This window comes from Heterocephalus glaber, unplaced genomic scaffold (genome assembly GCF_053883595.1).
Source record: "Heterocephalus glaber isolate CG9 unplaced genomic scaffold, H.glaber_assembly_v1.0 deba00001461, whole genome shotgun sequence".
NCBI lineage: Eukaryota > Metazoa > Chordata > Mammalia > Rodentia > Bathyergidae > Heterocephalus > Heterocephalus glaber.
The window spans coordinates 1,974,464-1,998,601 of record NW_028258308.1 but is presented as its reverse complement, the minus strand read 5'-3'; the positions used below and the strand labels follow the sequence as shown (position 1 = coordinate 1,998,601).

At 33.2% G+C, this 24,138-nt stretch overlaps 1 protein-coding gene across 2 annotated transcripts in view; it reads left to right on the top strand.

Moving 5' to 3' along the window:
• The window catches only part of Spock3 (SPARC (osteonectin), cwcv and kazal like domains proteoglycan 3), a 384,839-nt gene that overhangs the window by 184,009 nt on the left and 176,692 nt on the right, over positions 1-24,138 (top strand). For both annotated transcript variants that reach the window (XM_087216994.1, XM_004874610.4), the window contains one exon: positions 6,143-6,257. In XM_087216994.1, coding sequence (XP_087073120.1) covers positions 6,143-6,257 — 115 coding nt within the window. The remainder of the gene's footprint in view (positions 1-6,142; positions 6,258-24,138) is intronic.

Sequence of the window (24,138 nt, the reverse complement as noted above, 5' to 3'; positions counted from 1 at the left end):
AAAGATATTTGGAAAGAACAGTTAGGACATAAATTCAATTTACTTGGTTAAAGCAATAAATGTGACTAAAATAATCATTCATTTTTGAAGAGAAATTGCTTAAAAATGTAAGCTTATGTAACATCATAGCACAGTCTCAAAAAGTGTAAGTCTTGTACAGTCAAATTCTCTAACACATACTCTTTTGGTATAATTTTTGGCTTCATGCTAATATTACCTCTAAAAATATATTTAAAACATTTTGAAAAGGAACTATAGATATCCTAATGCTACTTAACCCAACTGTTTGAAAAATAATGATTATAGAAATATATATTTGTATTTATCATATGATGAAATATTTACAGTACAGTAATAATCTTCCTGCAATTATTAACAATCTACTACACCTACAAAAATAAGCAATCTACAAATGTTTATTTTTAAATATTCATGTTGGTACCTAGGAAATTCTTTTCAGATATTTAACAGGTATGCTACTGTAATTTTAATGCATCCTTGCAAATACTCAGACATAAATACAGTATATTTCAAACATTTATCTTCACTAAAAGCTTCTTAGTCTCACAGCCTTCTCAATTTGCATTTCCCTTATTCCCATTATTAACAGTGATAACTTCTCTTTGAGTCATTCACTTATCTCTTTACTTTTCCTGTTCAACCCATAGTAATATACTTCCAAAATATTTCTTTCATACATCATCTTCAAGCAAAGAAACACTCTGAAATGTGTATATTTAATAGATATTTCCTGGATCTAATACATTGCAGTCAACACAGTTTGGCCAATGCTCATATTCATAACTATGCCCTTTCCTGTTGCATTCATCTTCACTAACTTTAGAGGTTCCTTTCACACAGCATATTCTCCTAAAAGTTGAACTTTTCTACTTTAATTTTCTAGAACCTAGTCAGACTTGTTTTATGGCAGAAAAGGAAAAGGATTTTCTAAAGCTTTATTGATGGGCATTTTAGGTTTCCATAGGGCCATGTCCTTGTTTTATAAACCATGTAATTGACCTCTTGATAGGTAATTTTTTAAGCTTTTATGGGGATTACAGTAAGCAACTGACTTGTGACAGCAAGCAACTTATACTTTGTGTATTGTTTGAGCTGCACAAGACTGGGGCCCAAAGCTAGTTATTGAAGTTATTGTTATTGAAATTTCCTTGATCTCCACTAAACCCTTGAATCACTGAGAACTGGACATTATATGGTACAGTGCAAATGCAGAAATATACACACTATTCAAAAGAAGGCAGTGCTGATTGAGAATATACTTAAGAATTCTAGTGAAAGCAATAATAAAAACTCCCAAGTACATCTTCACGGAAAGGAAACTATGTAGGAAGTTGTAAGTAAATCTACTAAAGCAGCACTCATTTTGGGGGATGTAACTATGCTGTATCAGGGGAGAAAAGTTGAGCACAGTAGAACTGAGTTGTGAGGCCCAAGACTGTGAGAGGCTCTTGCTGAACTAACTGTAGATAAGAGAAAAAATGCCCTTGGCTGCAAAAACATCTGGGAAAAGATAGAGATGAAGAATAGGACATAGACACTCCGTTCTCTAAATACCTAAAACATAATGGACCGACATAATAAGAAATTTCCTCAGATCTCTATTTTGCTTTAAAATGGTAGTGTTTTAATGATAAATGTAAAAGAGCAGAATAAATGGATGGGTTGGTTCTTCTGCTGAGTTGTTTTCTAGGTTGAAGAATTATCAGAACAAGGTATTACATCCTAAGTAATTATGCATGGAACTGACCCATGATGGAGAATAAAACTCAAGAAACTGTTGTGCCCAGATTTCAAGGTCCCCAAAGACCACCAAGGAGCCAATTATGATGTAAACACAGGAGGGTCGTTTATTCAAGCTCAAGCAGGGACTTTCAACTGTCACCGCCGCAGTGGGTCAAGATTGAGAGCCCCGACTCCAAATCAGCAGGGGTTTTTATAGTGGTTACAGCAAGGTTCTAGATTGGCAATTAAACCTGATTGATTGTGCCTTGCGCACCCAAGCTGCAAAGGGTTGCTAACTACTGATTAGCTGTTGCCAGGGGACGGCTGAACACTATCACATGCAGGTGGTCAAAATACATCTTGTGGTTTTTCTTAGAACTGAAATTTATGCCACCAACTTTTAGAATGGAGTCACTTAGGTCTCACAAAACCATAATAATAGACCCTTAGATTGAAAGCTAGAGTAAGATACTCAGGTGAAATTTAAGTTTATTGCCTTTTGTTGGTCTTGCCAGATAGTGCAAATTAATATGATTTCAGCAAAATTTAAAAATTGATGGGGAATATTTTAAAATTAATGGAGAATATTAAATTACAAAATGATCACAGGCCATTTTTATAGCTAATTTTAATCTCTTCTGAAGACCATAAAACAGAATTCTTCAGCAGCAAATCATTTAAACTTGGTCCAACCACTTGAATTTGAGCTCTAGTTTCACTAGTTACTAGTTTTACATCCTAGAAGAAAACATTCTATTTGATCTACAGTTTCTTTGCTTCTAAAACTGAGATAAAAATACATATTTCATACAATGGTTTTAAAGATATTTTGCATGTAAACAACAACTCCAATATATAGCAAACACTGAAGAGTCTTTATCTGCCATATAACATCTTATACAAGTTCTTAGAACAGATGTGTTTTAAAACTTTGAACTTTTCACATTATCAGTAGGCAGTATGACTTGTATATCACAGAATTTTGCTACCTAATGCATATCTTGTTTAAAAAGTTATAATGCTATACCATATGAAGTTTGATAAAATAGGACAGTCATTCTGAAGTGAAGCACTAAATTCAGTTTAAGACTATGAACTGATTTACATGAACTTGGCAGCATCATTTTCTCTATCAAATGAATTTCTCACAAATATATACACTTCTGCTTGCCCAACCCCACGCACCCCCCCTCCCCCAAGCATGGGATAAGCATGTTTGAAGAGAGGGGGGTTATTTTGAGGAGGTTAATATCAATGTGTCTTTTACTGTAATTAATTTTTTAATTTAAACATTTACCATATTTTTCACTCACATCTTATGTGTGTACCATGATCTAAACGTGCTTCAATGTAGAACATTTAGCATTTATTTTTCCAAAATCTTGTCTTCATGTAGACAGATAGACCCAGAAATGAGTTTGCATATTAGAAGCTCTAACCTACCTTGATAAAGTTTACTTCAGTTCCCAATACAAAAATTAATACCTATTTGAATACTTAGATGACATTTTAAATTTTTTTCTGCAGTCCATACATGGTAAACATGAATACCAATGACAATGTTGTTCCACTGAAAGTTTAGTGCCTAACTATATATTAGAGTTTTAGGGTTGTGGGTGCAGCTCAGTGAGAGAGTCTCAATGAATTTAATCTTCAACTCAGATAAACAAAAACTAAAATTGTATGGTCCATGTTTGTGGTTCTGTGTTCTGTGTCTTTACTTTTATGCTCCTGTTAAGGTGGAACTTCTCCTCCTGAACTGAATTTTTCTTACTAACATACTTTCTTCCCCTCACATTTGTTTTCTGCTTTCACTCTTCCTGGCTCAGCCAGTTCCACCATGAGCATCTGGATCCTAGTTTCTCTGGTTTTTCAGTAAGTGGAGATTCTGGATTAAAAGCAAGTATTCTGGCAAAGGAGGAAGGGAAATCCTATTTCACAGATGTAATGAAGCTCAAAGTTTTAATTATAAAGCATTTAATAAAATACAGATGGCATTTTCTGAAACAAACAGAAAACATTTGTTAGATCCCTATTTCAAGTCATAAATATCAGAAAGACTATGATGAAGAAGATAATACGACCATGTGAAGTCGAAATTGCCAATTGAAATCTTACTAGAGATAATTTTACTGAATGCTTGAGAGAAAGCTAGAAATAGCAATACTGACCAGAACAGGAGAATTTAAATGAAAGAAAACAGAAAGAAGAGGGTAATAATAGAGGGAGGTGATGGAATTATGCCAGGCATCTTTAGGCACAGATTGATTCTAATCCCTGGGCTTCAGCCAAGAGGACTTTGGTTTGTTATTGTTATGATTTCATGAATAAAGTCTTCAGCATCTGTTTTTACAGTGTGTGATGTTTTCTAGTTTTAAAGCTGCCAACAATGAGAGTTCTAGAACAAAATACAGATGGTTAAAATCACATACGCGGATTGATTTTTTTCCTTATTGTAGATAATATGCCTCGATTCTTCATGTTTATTTTTCTTATTATATTTCTACCTCCTGACAAATACTGCCATTCATTTATTTGATTCGTTATTTAGAATATTATGCAAAATTTTGTCATTGAGTTCTTTTTCATGTGTTAAATATGATCTGGCAATTCCCTTCTTGGTATACAACAAGTTTTGAGCTCTGATTTCTCTTCAAAATCAGATATAATGCAAAAAATTTCATGGAACTTTTAAAAACTATGTAATGTAATTGTGTAAGATAAAGAAATGAGACAAAATAACTAAAATATTAATCTGTATTCAAAATGTAATTGGATAAGACATGATAATTTTATAAATACTATAGTGTTTTATTTAAAAATAAAAAACTTTTTCAGAATAATATCCTATATTAAGTATATTCAAAGTTCAAATCAAAACCATGATTAGATATTATGTCATCCCAATTACAATGACAACTATCAGCAAACATATAATGAATATTTGCAAGAATATAAAGAAAACAGAATCTCTTATACATTGTTTTGGGGAATGTAAATTAGTGAAACCACCATGGAGAATAGTATGGAGGTTTCTTTAAAAACTAAAAAGAGAATTACCATGTAATCCAGCTATCCTTTTTCTGGTTACATACCCAAAGGAGATGAAGACAGCCTACCAAAAAAATACTTATGGACCCACGGTGATGAGGCACTATTTACAATAGATAAGGCATAAGGCATGTATTCAATGGAGTGCTTTCAAAGCATAGATGGATAAAGAAAATAATGTATATATATATATCACATATATTTTATATATATGTTATATCATAAGCAATAATAGTAAAGAAAAATATATACTGTATAATATATTAATATGTATCCAATAATGGTAACCAGAACCATTTTTTCACAATACTCAAAAGGTTGAAATAACCCAATTGCCCATTTCCTAGTGAAGAGATAAATAAAATATGGTATATGCATGCTCAAAACATTATTCTACAGTATGAAGGGATGAAGCAGTGATTTTTGCTACAACTTAGTTGAACCTCAGAAATACTATGCTGTGTGACAAAAGACTAAATATATTATGATTCAGTTTCTATGAAATATCCAGAAAAGTTCATCAATACAGAGATAAATTAGATTAATGATGAATTAAGAGGGGAAACTACACAGAATGTTTAATTTTAATTGATAATAAAATATTTTAAAATTATGATAGTTGCATAATTGTGAATATACTGAAAACCATTGATTTAAATGAATGTAGTGTATAGAATGTCCATAAGGCTTTTATTTTTAAAAATCAGCTTATCACGTAGTCTTTGTATTGGCAGCTATCAAAGAAGTTGATTACAGAAATGATTGTGCAAATGTTAGCAAAAGAAAATTAAAAGTGAAAATACAACATCTCAGTTTGTATCACAATACACTCAGCCAACCCTTAAGTGCAGCTCTAGATGTTTCTTGGCTATCTGAAGACATCTGTCTTCTGACATCATTTTGGTTTTTAACTTTTTTTGTTTACCCATCTGCATTTATCTAGCAATAGTAGAAATACATTTTGTAATTCTCCACTGGCATAAAATATTACAGTTACATACCCCAAACTGATTCAGCCAACTTTGCTGCTATGATAACAGTAGCAACTGTGAAGATTTAAACTAAAATCTTTTGTTTTTATTAGTTTTTTTATTATAGTAGCATATGTGCTTTAGCTCTGAATATACTAGATAAGAGTCAACTGCCATTATTATCTGATATTTACTCTCATAGTTATGATAAATTTCTTTTAACAGAGGAAACATAGGAGAAATGTTTAGAGCTCAATGCTATAAAAATCATTTGAAAAAATTGTTTGATTAAATTAGAAGTCTCTACTATACAAAATTTTATTTTAATATTCTCTCTCTCTCTCTCTCTCTCTCTCTCTCTCTCTCTCTTCTCTCAGCTTTAGATCCAGCTAAGGATCCATGCTCAAAGATGAAATGTAGTCGCCATAAAGTATGTATTTCTCAAGATTCTCAGACTGCAGTCTGCATTAGTCACCGGAGGCTTACACACAGGTAAACATTGCTATATTGAACCCTACTGATGTAGCAGTATTGCTTGTCACAAATCATGGCAAAGTAGAAATATTTATCGATGTCTGCTAATCTTTATGCAGAGTGTTACTGAAACACATTGAGAAGATTGGTTAATACAATGATAATCCACTAGGTTAAACATTATTATGAATCAGAATTAGTATGGATTATAGAATTTACATGTATATTATTAAATAATGCAGATTATGTAAAGATCTTATTATATATCTTGATGTTTTTGAGTTTTCAAATTTAAGCAATAATTACAATTTTTATACCCTCTAAATGTGCTTTACTTGTGGTTACTCACAAATCTCAGCTTTCCTTTGGGTAGAGTTTGAACTAAAATCAAAGAGGAAGAAATTAATTTATGAATGTGTTGATGTTTATAAAAATAGATTCAAACACAAAATAGATATTTGGGGCTAGAACTCCCAATGAGCTTTAGGAAATGTTCCTTAAGAAACACTCAGACCAGTGGAGTACTTGAATCTGTTGCCTGGAGGCTGACACAAAATTCCTAGAGAGTAAGGAAGTATTTTAAAATATCTTTTAAGCAATTGTCACTGTTTCTGTAAGGTAGGCTCTGCTTGAAGAAGGATCAGTAGTTTAAAAATAACCTATGGTCCACTAGAGAAATGCTAGTTAAAACTACTCCAAGATTCCACTTTTTTTCTCAGAAAGAAGCCATCATTAAGAAATCAAATAATAAATGCTGATGAGGCTGTAGGGAAAAGGAATACCCCTACACTGTTGATGGGAATGTAAACTGGTACAACTGCTGTGGAAACCAGTATAGAGATTCCTCAACAAACTGTAACTAGATAGTTATTTGACCCAGTTATGACCCTTCTAGGTATTTTCCTGAAAGAGTTAAAGATATTACAGAGATACATGCATACCCATATTTATAGTGGCACAATTCATAATAGCTAAATATAAGAAGAGGCCCATATGTCCACCAACAGATGAATGGATAAAGAAAATGTAGTATTTAAACACAATGGAGTACTGCTCTTGCTAAAGATAAACTTCAGTCTTTGCAAAAAAATGGGTGCACCTTGTAACCATAATGTTCAGTGAAATAGATCAGACACACAAGCTGAAATATCAGATGTCTTCAACTTATTAGAAAACCCAGTGTAACAATTAAGAGCAAAATAAAAGATATGTAATAGGAAGTAGCAACATAGATTGTTTGCAAAGAAGAAGGGGATCAAGTGATGGAGAGAGGGGGAAGTAAGGTACAGGATTATGGCTGAAAGTACCAGCTCTACACAGTGAATATAAACCTCATGTACTTCAAATGTACAGAGGGAGAGGAAAGGGATCCAGGCATAGGCGGAGGCGGGCAGAGGGAAGCTAAGGGCGCAGAAAGAAGGAATTAAGATGTGTTATGTAATCTCACCAGCTTCCCCTGAAGCATGTAAATATTATGTACCACACACTTGTACTAATGAAGTAACCTAACTAAGTAAATAAATAAAGTGAGCCTACAAAGTTTGGTGCTGAGAATTAAGAATTGGAACATGCCACAATCTACTGTCAAGTTTTTTGGGTACCTACCTAAAGCAAATAGGTGAATTAATTTCCTTAATTTTGTTTGTTTTAAAGAGATCTTCTTTCAGAGAAAAGTCCTGTTGAGATAGTGGACCCCATTACATCATCATATTGGTTTTAGTGAAGAAATCTTGCTATTTGGGTGTTCTCAGGAATAATTGGACTTTTGCAAACTTGCATATAAGTACATTGTTATCACAATATACTAGAAGAGAGAATGAAAACACTAGAGAATGACATAAGTGACATTTCTAATGAATACCAAAAATTTGTTTTATAAACATTCATTATTAATTTAAAAGCACTTATACATAACAATCTCTTTTACATGTCAAATGGATTTGAAGAAGTATTTATTCCACAACATTATATCTACAAGGACAGATATCAGGTACCAAAGCAGAAAATTACAATAAAGTTGGAGAGCTTGGGTATGTTTTCACTTGAGACAAAGAATAATGACATACTGCTATTGCAAAACAAAGATAGGGAGAAGGAGCACAACAGTTTGGGGATGTAGAGAGTAAAAGACTTCCTGGAAATCACACGGATATAAAGCTAGTGTATTCTGAGAAGGCACAAAAGCAGAGTTACCAGGAATATATCACCAATCAATTATGATTTATGCCACTTTTCATAAAGGAATAGCAAAACATTGGACCAGAAATTTATTTTTATTTCCTTGGGATTCCAACGAGCTTTTGAGTTTTTGGAATTCCTATTAACTTATCATCAGAATTTTTAAATATTAGCATCTGAATGTGTGTAAGGAGTTGAGGGAAGATTTTAATGTTAGAAATCAGTAAAAATGATGGTGTCAAAATGAACTCATTTTAGTTCTTCACTTTGCTGCAAAGACTCATTTAATTCATTTAATTTAAAAGGAATAAACTTGTTGAACCACAAGTTCCCAATCACACACATTTAACACCTTTGAAAGTGTTCCTGTGCCACTCTGTCCCTGAAATCCTGAACCCAAGTTAGAGAGGAACCAGAGACCTTGCAGTGAGTAGCAGAAGTGTGGCAGAGACTCACTACTTTTCACATTTGCTAAACAGTGGGCTGAAGACAGTCAAGGTTAGCTAAATAAACTGTTCTCCCTTTAACTTTGGGTGTTGAATATTTTGTCTCAAAAGGAGAAAAGTAACTAATTCACCACATTTGTAATAATGTATCTTCAAATCTTCAAACTACTGGAAGGTTTATGAACGTAGAATCTACACTGTATTCAGCATTTCAGACTCATATATAGTACATCTTTTCTTTGAGGTGTATAATAAAATACCTGAAGTTTATACAACATTTAGTGTTGAAAGTTTTGAGAAGTAGTTTCATCAAGGGTCAATCCAGCTGATCTAGGTCTATAGTTTCCTGTTTGCCTTGTGCATATTGTTGAAAGAAGATCAGAAGCAATCAAAAAACGTTTTAAATAGATTTATTGTAAGAAAGATCAAATGCATGGTTCGTAGGAAAAAAAGAAAAGGAGGATATAAAAATATCAAATGGAGGAGGATTTCATTAGCAGTTTTAAGAAATCACTAGATCTTTGGCTTAGATTTGTAAGTTATTGAAATAATAGATACATTTCCCCTTCTTTAGTTGTTTTAAATAACATTATTTGTCTTCCAAAATCACAGAAATCATATGATCATGACATGTTTGAACTTAGCTTTGATCACTACTGCCAACATAGAGGGTGGTGTGAACTGTCCCAAAATGTCATTGTCAAAGTAATATATTTGAATGTCATCTCCCAATGGATTTCTCTGTGCCTCAAACCAGCCCAATATTGTATTCTCCTAGTAATACTTTCTTGATATTGTTATTATGATGTGAAACCAACTAGTCTTATGAATAATGAAAAGGAACTTTAACTGGAGCATATTTTTCCAATATGGTATATATAACCAATTCCAGTATCATCACATGGTAATATAACCAATTACATTTATAGTTTAATATAAAGTCTTCTATGACTTTTCCAGACTTTGAATATGATACACTTTATATTTTCTTGGGAAAAAGTTCTACAGATGCTGATATTTGAGTGTTGTTTTTTGTTGTTGTATTGTGAACAAGAAACCCAATGTTTTAAGTGTCCTTGCTGCCTGAGCAGCTGCAGATAATTAACACTATTTCTAGATTAGTCTTTTTGGCACCAGTTGATGCTGCTAACATCAAAAGAAAATGGTTGTCGTAATAAGACAGAGTAAAGTTGAAGAAGTTGTAAGACAAACTTAGTCATATTAATGTCCACTTCATTTGTACCAAAGGATGAAAAAATTCAGTAAGTAAATATTTCCTAAGAAGATGTTACAAAGAAAATGATGCAAGTAATTTAACATGCTATTCATCAAAAATACATACCAAAAGAAGGCAAGTCCTGAAACACTTCTAGTTTAACCATGTACTTGTTAGATTTATGATTATCATGACCATATTTGAAATAAAATCCACATCTATTTATATAGCTATTAATTATATGGCTGTGATACTTCCATTTCCATTGTGCTTATGTGTTAACAGTTAATTTGGGAAGATTCAATGACAGGATCTAAGTTACAGTAATAGAGTTCCAAAATGTTTGTTGAACTGAAATGATCATAAATATTTTAAAATAATGTCCCTTATACTTACATAAGATTTAGCCTTGGTAGAATATGAACATACTGTAAATGTCCTCAGGGAAAGTGAAATCTACTACTTATATCACACTTAATACTTGCAAAGCTCCTTCAAAGTGCCTCAAATGGATGCACCTTTTATAACCCTAATGTTTTATACTGAGCATTATGAGGCTCATTTTATAGACACAGAAACTAAAGTTCAGAGATTCTGTGTATTCTGCTTTATTTAAGTTAGATAAAAGAGAAGGCAAATTTGAGATTTGAAACCGTGCCTAAATGTTTATATGTACAATCCATATTTACAGATATTTTAATTTTCAGGAATTTTAATTGTATATGTGAACAGATATAAGTACTTAAGTCAATAATTTTTCAATTTAAGATATACAGGATTTGCAACACTGTTTTAAATGAATAATGATTAAAAAGTGATCATAATTTTGAATAGTGAGTATATCAATGTTTGATTCCTGGTCTTAAAACATATTATAGCTAAATCTTGTAGTATTTTTATGTCTAGAGCTTGTGTCTGTATGGAAACATACACATGAACACAACTATGCCTACTTAATTAAATTTTACAAAAATCTTAGATGAGTTACAGTTATTAGCCTGATTTAACCAATGATAAAAGCGGAGACACAGAGAATTTACATGATCTGCAAAAGTGATAAATTCAGTCAATGAGCCCAGTCAATGTAGTTCTAGATTTTGTATTATTCTAGTGTACAAACTCTCAAAACACATTATAATCCCAATAGAATGATTAATTCATTTTATTTTACAATACTGTAGTCTTTAAAAAATATATCTCTGAATACCTATTGCCTAATATACAATTTGCCAGCCTATTTTAATCTCTATATTTTAGCAGAATGTACAATTTCTAGGTTCCTACTCTTTTTCTCACATCAACATCAAAGGAGAATGAATCATTAGCTACTTGAGTATTGCTCATAAAAAGAAAATTGAGTTAACTAACTAGATATCATCGTAAGATGATTTGATAAAGCTTTATTTTAGGCATTATACTTCAGAGAAGCAAAAAAATTTCTCAAACATTTAAAGATGTTATAATATTGACTCAGGTTTTGAAATATACAGCACATATTTTTATTACTGTGATGGATTTCCTCTTCATCTTAAAATCAGGAACCTGTACTTCAAGGTTTAAAATCCTCTAGTTGATCATATCTAGCCTGGCACAGGCAGCTTTACAGCTTTTCTGCATGGGTACCACACGGCTTTATCCCAGCGGAGGATGTTCTCAGGACACAAAGGGTCAGAGGCAGACTAACTTATAGATGAGGCTCAATTTCCCTTGCTTAAAGGAGATAACAGATAAACCCTCTGTGCTTCGGTTTTTATCTTGATAAAGCAAATATCATCAAAATGGCACCTTTTGATCATGTTGTTTTAAAGATTAACTTGTTAATAAAAAAGAAAACAGTACTAGATCCATAGTAAGGATTATGCTCGGGTTCACAATTACTACTTTTTTTTGCTAATTATGTTGTACATTTTAAATTGTAGACTTTGGTGGTAAAATCTGTACATTTTTTTCCTAGTTAATCTTCTGCCCATTTATTCCCTTCATCTTTTGGCAAATAATTCATTCTGAGAAGACTTTAAGTATATAGTAATAGGTACTTTGAAGCTAGGAAACTAGTTTTGAAATTTTGTTTCAACTCTTAGTAGCAGAAAGACTTTTAGCAGCTTAAACACTCCATGACTAGATTTTTTGGTTTATAACAGAAAGATGATAATTGTACTATTTTCTTGTTTTATGAGAATTAAAGAACATAATATGCATAAAGCATTTTTCACAATATAAGCAGTCAATAAACATTAATTATTGAATAATTAATATTCATCTTTCTCTCAAACATCTCCCAGCTCAAGGTAAAAGTCAGTACTCCCATATCTTCTAACCGGAGCACATGAAAAACAATTCTTGTCTACTAATGTTGTTAATATTTATTTCTATATTTAATAGCTAGATGGGTTGCTGAATTGCAGTTGACACCATGTTTGAGAAAATTTGTTCATTCCTCTCATGATGCTAGAAGATGGTATTTAAAATTAAAATTTCAAGAAAAAGAGAGATGATTTTACTATTTGAAAATGGAGAAGGTGGGTACAGTAAGTCTTGTTTGTGTTGGTGAAAATTATGATAACTGTTTAAAGAGAAATAGCTCAGATCGACTTCCAGGAAGATGGTAAAGTTGTGAACAGCAGAGAAACAGCCTCCCTAAGATTTACTGTCCGGATATTGTAATACAGCAACTTGAGGAGGAGAGAAATGAAGGAAATGGGTTCTCAGGACCCAGCAAGGATCTGAAATGAGACTTGAGGCCCAAGAGGAGAGCAAAGAGAGAGACCTCAATGCAGAAGAAGGAGGTGTCAAGTGGTACTTTCTCCATGAGCCCTAACTCCCTGTCTTGGCTCAAACCTGCAGACACATGGTGACTATTGGAGACCTCAGACACCTCCAAAGAGAAACACACTAGTGGTAGAGAGCAGTGAATGCAGAGGACTGCAGTAGCTGATGAGTTATTTGAGTTCAGATGTCCAGTAAAAGGGGATAATTGGCTATTATCCATCTCGGAGAGGGGCCAACTGAGCTCAGAATTCAGACCAGCTGTGTATTGGTTGCATCTAGCACTTCTTAGTTTAGGGTAAAGCAGAACCAAGTTCAAAGTAGCAGAAAGGTGACTTCAAAATCAGCAGGAGGAACATGGAGTATTGCAAGCTGAACAAATTGTGTTCCAGCCTCACAGCCACAAACCAGCCTGGTGTGTCTTTGCTGTCATTGGCAGACAAAGTGGGCAGACACAGCCTGGATTCTTGTTGATTAATTCCAGCAATTTAGTCATAGATTTATGGTGGGGTAGTGGATAATACCAGTAAGAGGGATCTTTAATTCCATTGAAGTTCAGGTTGGCTTGTGAGAGAAAAGTAACAAATGACTGATAAAGGAAAGCCCATTAGATTCACAGCAGACTTCTTAATACAAATCCTCAAATCAAGGACAGGTTGGAGTGAAGTATTTCAAGCCTTAAAAGAAAACAATATCCAACCTAGATTGATGTATCCTGCAAAATTATCTTTAAAAATTGATGGAGATGGGGCCGGGGATTTAGCTCAGTGGTTCCGCCACCTGCTTTACAAGTGCAAGTACAAGGACCCAAGTTCGATCTCTGGTACCAAAAGAAAGAAAAAAAAAAATTGATGGAGATGGCTGGGTATTTAGCTCAGTGGTTCTGCCTCTGACCCTGCAAGTGCAAGGTCCCAGTTCGATCCCTGGTACCCAAATTTTTTAAAAAAAATTGAAGGAGAAATAAGATACTTTCATGACAGAGAAAACCTGAAGAAATTCATGACCACCAAACCAGCAGTCCAAACTGTTCTGAAGGACTTTCTACCAAGAGATATTGAGGACTATAATGCCATGAACCCCAACAGAAAGAATCCATAAGACAAAGCAAGTAATTAACAGGGAGAAAGAAAGGGAACCAACAACAGAAAATTAATATGACAAAGATAAGCCAATACATATCAGTTATAACCATCAATGTAAATGGTCTCAGTTCACCAATCAAAAAATCAGACTGGCAGTATGGATCAAGAAGCAAGATCCAACAATATGCTGCATACAAGAAACACATTTAATTCAAATAGAAATTCAAAGACTGAAAGTATTGGAAACAATATTCCATGTGACAGAATCCCAGAAAAAAGGACAGGTAGCTATTCTATTTGTAGACAAAGTGGATTTCAAGCTAAGGCTGATTAAGAGACAAAGAAGGTCATTACATCCTTGTAAAGGGAACAATCCAAGAGGAAGAGATAACAATCATAAATATGTAATATATATGTGTGTGTGTGTGTGTGTGTGTGTGCCAAATGCCAGCACACCCACTATCTAAAATATCATTAATGGATATTGAAAAAATCAAGTAAACACTGATACAATTGTAACAAAGACCTCCATACCCCACTGTCACAAATAAACAGATCAGCAAGACAAAAGTAAACAAAGAAATATAAGAACTGAAACAAACTTTTGAGCAAATGGACTTCGTAGATATCTACAAGTGTTTCTGCCTACATCAGAATACACATTCTTCTCAGCTGCAATAGAACATTCTACAAAATAAACCACATACTAGCTCATAGAACATGCTTGAGTAAATGCAAAGGAATTGAATTTATCCCATGCATATTGTCAGACCATAGGTGCAATGAAATTGGAAATCAGTGGCAAAGGAAACTACAAAAATTTTAAAGTGTATAGAAATTAAATAACACCCTCTTGAGCAACCAATAGGACATGGATGGAATTCTATTAGAAATTAGAGAATTTCTACAAATAAATGATAACGCCGGTAGAACATATCAGTACTTATGGGATGCAGTGACAGCAGTCCTACAAGGCAGTTTTACAGCAGTGAATTCCCATATCAGAAAAACAGAGCAAGCTCACAGAAATCACCTAATGTTGAACCTCAAGCTTTCAGAAAAGGGAGAACAAGTCAACCCCAAAGCTCATGTGAGGAAAAAAATTATAAAGATTAGAGCAGAAATTAATGCAAGCAAAACTAAGAAAGCTAAACAAAGAATCAATTAATTGAAGAGTTGGTTCTTTGAAAGATTAAATAAAATGAACAAATCTTTAGTCAGCCATATCAAAAGAAGGAAAGAAAAGACTCAACTGGGAGTGAAAAGGGTGAAATCACAACAGATCTTGCAGAAATCCAGAAGATCATTAGTACCTATTTGAGAACCTATATTCTAATAAGATAGAAAACAAAGAAGAGATGGACAGCTTCCTAGATACATATGAACTACCAAAGCTGAATCAAAAAGACATAAAAAGTCTAAATAAGCCAGTATCAGTTAATGAAATTATAGATGTAAGTAAAAACCTACAAACAAGTAAAGCCCCAGACCTGACATATTCACTCTTGAATTCTACAAGAAATTTACAGGAAATCTAAATTTACCACTACTTCCCAAACTCTTTCATGAAAGTGAAAAGGAAGAAATTCTGCCAGATTCTTTCCTGGAAGCCAAAATAATCCTGATACCAAACCCAGAGAAGGATCCACATCCAAAAAAGAGAGTTATAGGCAACTCTTCCTAATGAAAGTGTATGAAAAAATCCTCAATCAGATACCGGAAAACAGAATACAGCAAATCATCAAGAAGATTATACACCATGACCAAGTAGGACTCATCCTAGGGATTCAAGGATGGTTCAAAACATGCAAATCAATAAATGTCATACGCTGTATCAACAGACCCAAGGGCAAAAATCATATGATCGTCTCAATAGACATAGAAAAAGCATATGACAAAGTCCAACACCCATTCATAATAAAACATGATAGAAATTGGAATAGATGGTCTTTATCTTAATGTGATGATAGCCATTTATGACAAACCAACAGCCAACATCATACTATGTGGACAAAAACTGAAAGCATTCATTCTAAAGTCAAGAACAAGAGAAGGATGTCCACTATCACCACTCTTATTCAATATAGTTCTGAAAACAGCCAGAGCATTTAGACAAGAGAAATAAATAAAAGGAATAAAGATCATTCACATGGACTAAACTAAGATCGAAATGGATCAAAGATCTAAATATTAAAACAAAAACACTTAACTTTCAGGAAGATAGGTAGAACTCTTGAATACATTGACATCGGAAAAGACTTTATGAAAAGATCCTCAGTTGCATGGGAACTAGCACAAAGAATCAACAACTGGGATCTCTTCTTATTAGAAAGCTTTTGCTCAGCAAAAGAAATCACCGACAGAGTGAAGAGGCAGCCCACACAATGAGAAAATAATTTTGCTACCTGGTCCTCAGGCCATAGACTAATATCTAGAATATATAAAGAATTTTATAAAAGCAGACCCCCAAATTTAAAGACACAATCCAAATATGGGCATCTGAAATGAATAGACATTTCTCAGATGAAGAAGTAGAAATGGCAAATACATATATGAAAAAATGTTCAACGTCTTTGCTTATTCAAGAGATGTAAATTAAAATAATGCTGAGATTTCATCTCCAGAAAGAATGACTATTATCAAGAAATCAACCAATAACAAATGCTGATGAGGCTGTGGGGGAAAAGGAACCCTTTTCCACTGTTGACAAGACTTTAGACTGGTGTAACCACTTTGAAAATCTATTTGGAGATCCCTCAAAAAATTAAAACTAGAGGTTCCATTTGACCTACGTATTCCTGTTCTTTGTATCTTCCCAAAAGATTTAAAAGCATCATACCACAGCAATATATGTGCACCCATGTTTATACTGACACAGTTTACAATAGCTAATTCTTGAAAATAGCTCAAATGCTCATCAACCAATGGATGCATAAAGAAGATGTGGGTTTATTTTTTTAATATAATGGAGTACTACTCAGCCATAAGGAAGGATAAGCTTGAGACATTGCTAGCTAAACGGATGCACCTTGAGACCTACACATAAGTGAAATAAATCAGACACACATGTAAATACCAAATTGTTTCTCTGATGTGAAAAACTGAAAGTATAAATAAGGACCAAAATGTATAATAGATATGGAGAATGGGAAGAAAATGTTCAAATTGGAAAGGGGAAAGGAAAGAAGGGACAAGAAAAAAGAGAATAGAATGAAGAAACTGGAAACAAAGCTTTTGAAAATAAGGAGGGGAAGTGAGTTGAAGGGACGGAAGGGGAATGGAAAAAAAGAAGTGAGACATATCACATACACGTAGAAATTTCCTATGATAAATGTTATAATGCATATTTAAAATGTATGAATAAAAGTAAAAAATAAATAGCTCAGATGTGTCATAACTTTAGTTTTTTGAAAATTAATAGGGTGCTTAATTTGAACTAGTTTGTTGCTCTTGATAATTTTCTAGTTTATAGCATTTACTATGGGGCAGAGGAGGAATTTTAGGTAAGAAATTCTAAAAAATACTGGAGAGTCACACATTAGATACCTAATGTCTCCTGGAGTATATACTTTATTAACTATTGGTAATTTCCCTCATCTTTTATTTTTGTAGTAGACCTAAAGGCTTGTAGGCGTCTTCTGCTTACAAAAGAACCCTTTTGTATTTGAAAGAAGTCAAGATATTTCTTAATTGAATTGAAAAGTCAAAGTGAAAATTATATTCATTTTGATAGATACTGCCAAATATCATCTAAAAGGCTATCAATTTATTGGCTGTGTGATCAGATATTACCAATAAATAATACCATTTATAATATTATCAAACTAATCATTATAAATTTTGATTTTTCAACTCTTGGGGTTATGACTTAGAGTCATCTCTTTTCAGTTTCAAGAAAAATGTCTATATGCTCAGGTGTAAGTGCGTATGTCTTTAATAATGAAGGGCTGCATAGAGAGTAACAGTGAATTCATACCAGGCATTATTTCAAACTGTAACATCTTGAATCATTTTTTAAAAGAAAAACTGTGGGAGTTTAAATGAATGATTGTAGCAATAACATTTCTGAATCTGCAGCAATTTTTCAGACAAGAGGATAGTATTAGCAAAAGATGAGAAAATTTAGTAACAAACCTCAATGGTGGAGAAAGACTATTGGTTCTTCAAGAGGTAATAAAATGTGGATAATTTACTCATTATTACTATTATTTGTGACCAGTTTGTCTTTGATGGACAGGCTCAATGATGAACATAATTAATGCTTTACATGTTTATATATTTTGGTAATCTCATCAAATGAGTTTCTTATATTATTATCTCTCCAGGTAATCAATCATGTTTCTTAGCATTTTGAAGAATTTAATATTATTATTCTTTAGGATGTAATTTCCGACAACTAATTGGAATGACCATTGTTATGAATTGGGTTAATGAATTCACTTTATTTTAATCATGACATCTTCTTAAACAGTAAACCTAAATTTGTTAGAGAATTTCTGTTAAGAATCCAACATTTTGGAAAAATTACACCTTAATCTCCTGGTGTCATTTGTTGGCCAAGAGACAATAATATTTCTGGATTATGGATATTGAGGGTTGGAGCACATTTATTTTCAAATTTTGTAGAAACGCTTTTTCCTTACATGGACTAAAATAAACATTTAGAAATGATGGAATCATATGCTTCTCTATTTAAGTCTGAATAATCTTTCCTTTATAAGTGTCTTGCTATATCTTACTTATCTCTTGCAAATTTCTTTAAAATACCTAAAATATTTTCATTTTGAGTCAATTTGTTTCAAGATATAAAACTCTCCCTGACCCACCCTTACTGAAAATCCTTGTATGCTTGCTATGTGACTTCCTCCCCCCGTTTGATCCCCATTTAATCAATATTACCTGGGTGACTGTACTTATAATCTTGTTGGTTGGTCATGATTTTGTCCCACCTCATGCCCACGTTTTTTTTTTTTTTTTTGGAACCGGAGATTGAACTCGGGTCCTTGCACTTGCGCAGCAGGCCGCAAAACCACTAAGCTAAATCCCCAGCCCTCCCACCTTATAAATTTCCATTGGGTCTTATAGTTCTGTCCCACTTTGTACTCACTTCACCACATGGCTTTGCTATATAAAACATCTTTGAAAAGCGGGGTGGGTGGACAACCCACTTTCCAGTCCCCTTCTGTCTCTCTTAGGCAGTAGTTTTCTTTCTCCCAATAATTTTTCCTACTCTAAAAGAAAGACATAAAATTCAATTTATTTTGATATTCTTCTCATTGTACATGTAATATATAATTTATACTCATTGATATTCATTGATAGGCAAATACAGCCACCCCAAACAAAGGATCCTACCCCCTCCACAGGATAAACCTAGGAGCTATCAGTCCAGGTGCTACAGTTTTTGGCAACTCTCCCTACTAACCCGAACACATTTGTGAGGTCACATTACCATTCTTACATATCAAGCCAGAGTAAAATAACTTTTGTCATTTTGGAGGCCAGGTGATTGAGAAATGTGACTCTCATTTTCTACCCATAGTCTGATAGACCCATAGACAAAATATGCTGAAGTCCTAGCCTATGATGGTGAACTTTTTCGAGATGCTTGCCAAACTGAAGCCCAAATCCACTTCTTTCCTGAGAAGTGCCAACACTGCAATTAAACCTGAATAATTTAAACATTAACATCTTTTGTCTTAAAAGAAAAACAACACGTGTTCCATAGGTTTGCCACCAGTGCCCTAAACTTGATTGTCAGAATCAGCACATAAAAGATCATCCAAAAATACATCAGAAGCCTATTATATGAAAGAAATATTATATTTCTGCTATATTAAGTCAATAAAAATTTTAAACTTTGTGACAGAAGCATGTACTATCATAAGTAATAAAATATATTAAAAATTTACTATCCAATGATTACATTAATAGTGGGAAAACAATGGAGGTATGTGATGGAGTCTTTGTAATTACTTAATCAAGGTTTACATTGGTTGAAAAAGGATAATGTGTTTATAGAACTTGTGTCCTGGGGGGGTATGATCTAGATGTGATCCATTCCTGAATGTAAGCACTTTATTTACTCTCACATAAAATGTAAGATGTACTGTTTGGAGTTTCCAGATGATTATAAAATGTTACCCCAAACTATACAGGTTCACTAAATTCAGAGGGATTTTACTTGTGGTATAGAGGTAATTAAATCAGTGTCTAAGTTGAATAAAAATCTTCAGTTCTTAATACAGGAGCAATCATATGATTATTTAAAGTGTTTGTACAAGTATCAAAGTATAAATAGCTGATATATTTGCACACGTATATATTCTCTAGTATTTCTCCAGGTTTCTTTCTTCCTATTTTAGTATTAGAGTAACTAATCTGTAACTGGGGCTCACTATAACTGAAATAAAGTAATTGTGCATCTGGAAAGTTCTTTAGAGAATATTTAATTCAGCCATGCATTCTAAATATAAGGCAATGATTGTTATTTGACAGTGAGAAGGAAGATTAGGTTCAGAATCATAGGGATAACAACATCTAAATTCTGATTGCTAATAATTTAGTAAGAAATTGGTAGGCTCTTTATTTAGTAGAGGCTATTGTTATTCTCATTTCATATATTAAGGCCTCAGAACTCAGTTTTGGTGAATTGAAAAAGGGCACACAGGTATTAAGTGACAAAGACAGCAACTGAATTTGGGTATGTTAGATTTTTTGGGGGGGGGGGTTGTCAGTGATTGAACTCAGGTCCTTGCGCTTGTGCGGCAGGCGGTGAAAACACAGCTAAATCCCCAGCCTATATGTTAGATTTTAGCACCTCACCTTTATTATTTGTTGCCATGGGAACTTGCCCTTTAACTGACATGACTACAGTTACAAGGTTCCCTGTTCATTAATGTAAATTCAGGTCTTCTATGTACCAGATATTGTTTCTGAGACCTATGTGCTTGTAAGAATTGATGTCACTACATGGTCTCTTACTCTCAGATAGAGCATTCATACTTTTGGGTGATTATTTTGTGTTTCTGCATCAGCTTTTATTGTTATTTCTATGAGCCAAGCTATAAAACTCCCAATTCTTGTCAAGATTCATAAATTGCCCCCTGACTCCTTGTTCTCATTGATAAACTCACCTTCTTGCTCACAAAGAACATAGAAGCCATCAATTTGGGAGTCATTTGAAATTTTATTTACTAATCTACAGGGAGATGTATTGAATACTAGTGAGACACTCAGATGCATATGTGCTGTTATTACTATTTCTATTATCATTTTACAAGCACCATTGCCATCAGCAGCCTGCAGTCTTATCCTCCTACATATCCCTAATCCTTCAATTTGTGGTCTATACCTATCACTTCCTATCTCTTTAGTCAGGGCTCTACCAATGATTGCTTTGCATAATATATTTAGCCTTTCCATATTGGTAGCTTATTGTTTAAAAAGTTCTACAAACATATCAAGTTTCTGAAATGATTTTAAAGAAGCAAAAATTCCATGTCTTCTCATTTGGTCTCCTTGAAATTAACTTCGGGTTGCCATTTGCATGCAAATCTCTGTAAGGAATTTTCTTTTTAGTTTTGTCACTTGTTTTTAAATTTTCCACACAATAAAACTCCTGCAGGTTATGGAAGTTTTCTTAGGATGGTGCTGATCACCATGGTTTATCTTGTGGGATATTATGGCTGGGCTATCTGTGCAATATGCATTTCTGTGTCCAGAATGTTTGATGTTGTGATTAATTCTACCTCATTCACATGGAATGTAGAGAAGACAGTTCCTCCAAGTAAAAGGAGAGATATAATTAGAAGTATCTGCCCAGTGGGATGGGGTGGGTGACAGTTTATCATCTTCACTGTAAGCAAAAAATACTGTGGGAAATAGATCAAAAGGAAATTCTTGAAGAAGTTAAAATAGTAGCATTTTGGCTTCGAGGTGTTTTCTTTGTAGCATCTTATTTTAGCTTTGAACCAGTGGGGATCAATAGGAATATCAGTTCCATGAATTTGGGAAACTGTAGAATTAACTTTGAAGTTAAATTTGCAGATCCTTTTTGATTCAAATTTTACTGTATTTGTCATTCTAGAACAGAAACAGAGAGGAAGGAATGCTTTTAGAGAATAAGCAAAGAAAATCTAATGTCCGCCTAACTTTCACACATTCCTTTTCTATGGATGTATTAAACCAAGATAGAAATTTTGATATTCTAGTGTTCTTAAAATTACAATTTTCCATCAAGAAATATGAAGTACTTCATTTTCTACTTAGCTACATAGATTAAAATAACCCCACTCCAATATTTGGTCTTTATATTTTATAATGTGAAAATAAAATCATCTACCTTTGTACTATATTATATAATTCTAGTGTTAATCTGAATGCCAGGAAATGTAGTGCAGTATGATTTTAATATTTGTAAACTGTTGAATCTTCATATTATTATAAAACGGTTTCCTTAAATTATGATAATTGTAAGAGTGTTACCCATCATCAATTTCTAATACTGAGCCCAGTGTTGAGTCCTGAATGTTTTCTAAAAACAAAAAATGAGCAAAAATTGACATTTTTTGAGTAATTACTCTTAAAGGGAGTGAGCAATACAACTAAAAAGTACTGGTCCATTTTAATAAGATAGATTGATGTCATTACACATTGACACTGTAGCTGTCATGTGCTCAAAATAATGGGGCTGGAGAATTTCACTTATTATCTCTTCATCTGTCCAAATCATTGGAAAATGATGATTTTTGCAAGTATTTTGAAAGGACCTTCCAATCTGTTCCATTGCTGAATTCTCACTGTGAGGAACTTCATAGGTTTGGGCTTCAAACATCATAAAACTATCCTGTTAGAAGATAGATTGAACTTTAAATCAATTTCATTCCCAGCTTCAGTAATGACTCAAAGAGCTAGTAAATATAAAGCGTAGTGAAATTGTCAATTATGAAGAACATTTGGCCTGACCTCTCCTCCGGAAGCTAATAGATCTTTTCTTTCTGCTTTTTTTTTCCATGTAAAGAGTTTTCAGGTTGTATTCTGAATGATTCCTATGTAGCGGTTTGTTCCGAAACAAATTCATTTCAGGTACAGTGACCACATAGTGAACCAAAAGTTTGTTCATTAAAGACAAAAATAAAGAATTCTTGTATGAAACAAAATTATAAGAGCAATATTAAGTTTAAAAAATTAAGCATACATTTATAAACTATAGTTACTCATATAGAAAAAGAAAGAATTGCTGCAAAGAGGCAAAAAGAAAGAAATCAAGAATTGTCTATTGTCTAGGAAGAGAGAAAGATATATGTCACCCAGGCCACCTGTGCACTTTGAAAGTGAACCTTGTTGCATTATCCTTTTTATCTCCTGTTTCTGTTGCTATAATATCAGGACCAAAGGATGGAAAGAAAAGCATGGGGAGGTAGAGGAGCTGATAGAAGAATTAAAATGTGTTATTATGCACGTGTACTCTTTGCCCACAAGGAAAGTAACCATTGTGTTCTGCAAACTTGTAATAAGAAAAGTATTTAATTTTTTAAGTTAGCTGAACACATACAGAAATCTCTCTCATAATGCATTAAACCTAACTGAAACATTTGTCCTGTCAGTTCTTCTACTAAGAACATGATTTAATGAAGAAGAATATAAACAAACAAAAATAACTTCTCAGTATTGCTCAATATAGGTTAAAAAAGTGTTATAAAATTACAGATTCAATAACGGTGTTTGTCTAATTCAGAAAATGATTAAATTGTGCAACTGCAGTGGGGAAGACAAGTTATATTAGGATCAAATTATACATTTTACCAAATAATACATACTTGACTTTTTTCACTTAGAGTTTTTTTTCTAGAGATGGAAGAACACTGAGATCAGAAGATACTGAAAGAACTTAATTTTATAAAAAGTTATCATAGAAACCTATTTCTATGATGTTAATTCTGTGGTATGGAGTGGAGAACACTGTCGATAATCTTTATCTGCATGTACTTTTCAAAGTGCTGTGTTTTCTTTTAGTTACTTTCCATGTTTTAGGTCCCAGTGAACAATCCCTTTAAATCTTAGTACATCCTGAAAAGGTACATAGGTTTTACTTTATTCTAGCAGTCTGAGAAAAATGAACCAGTCATTGAGGAAAATATGAATCACTATGGTTGTATAACTGCAAAGGAATTCAAGATCTCTTTTAATGTTACATTTATGAGAAATAT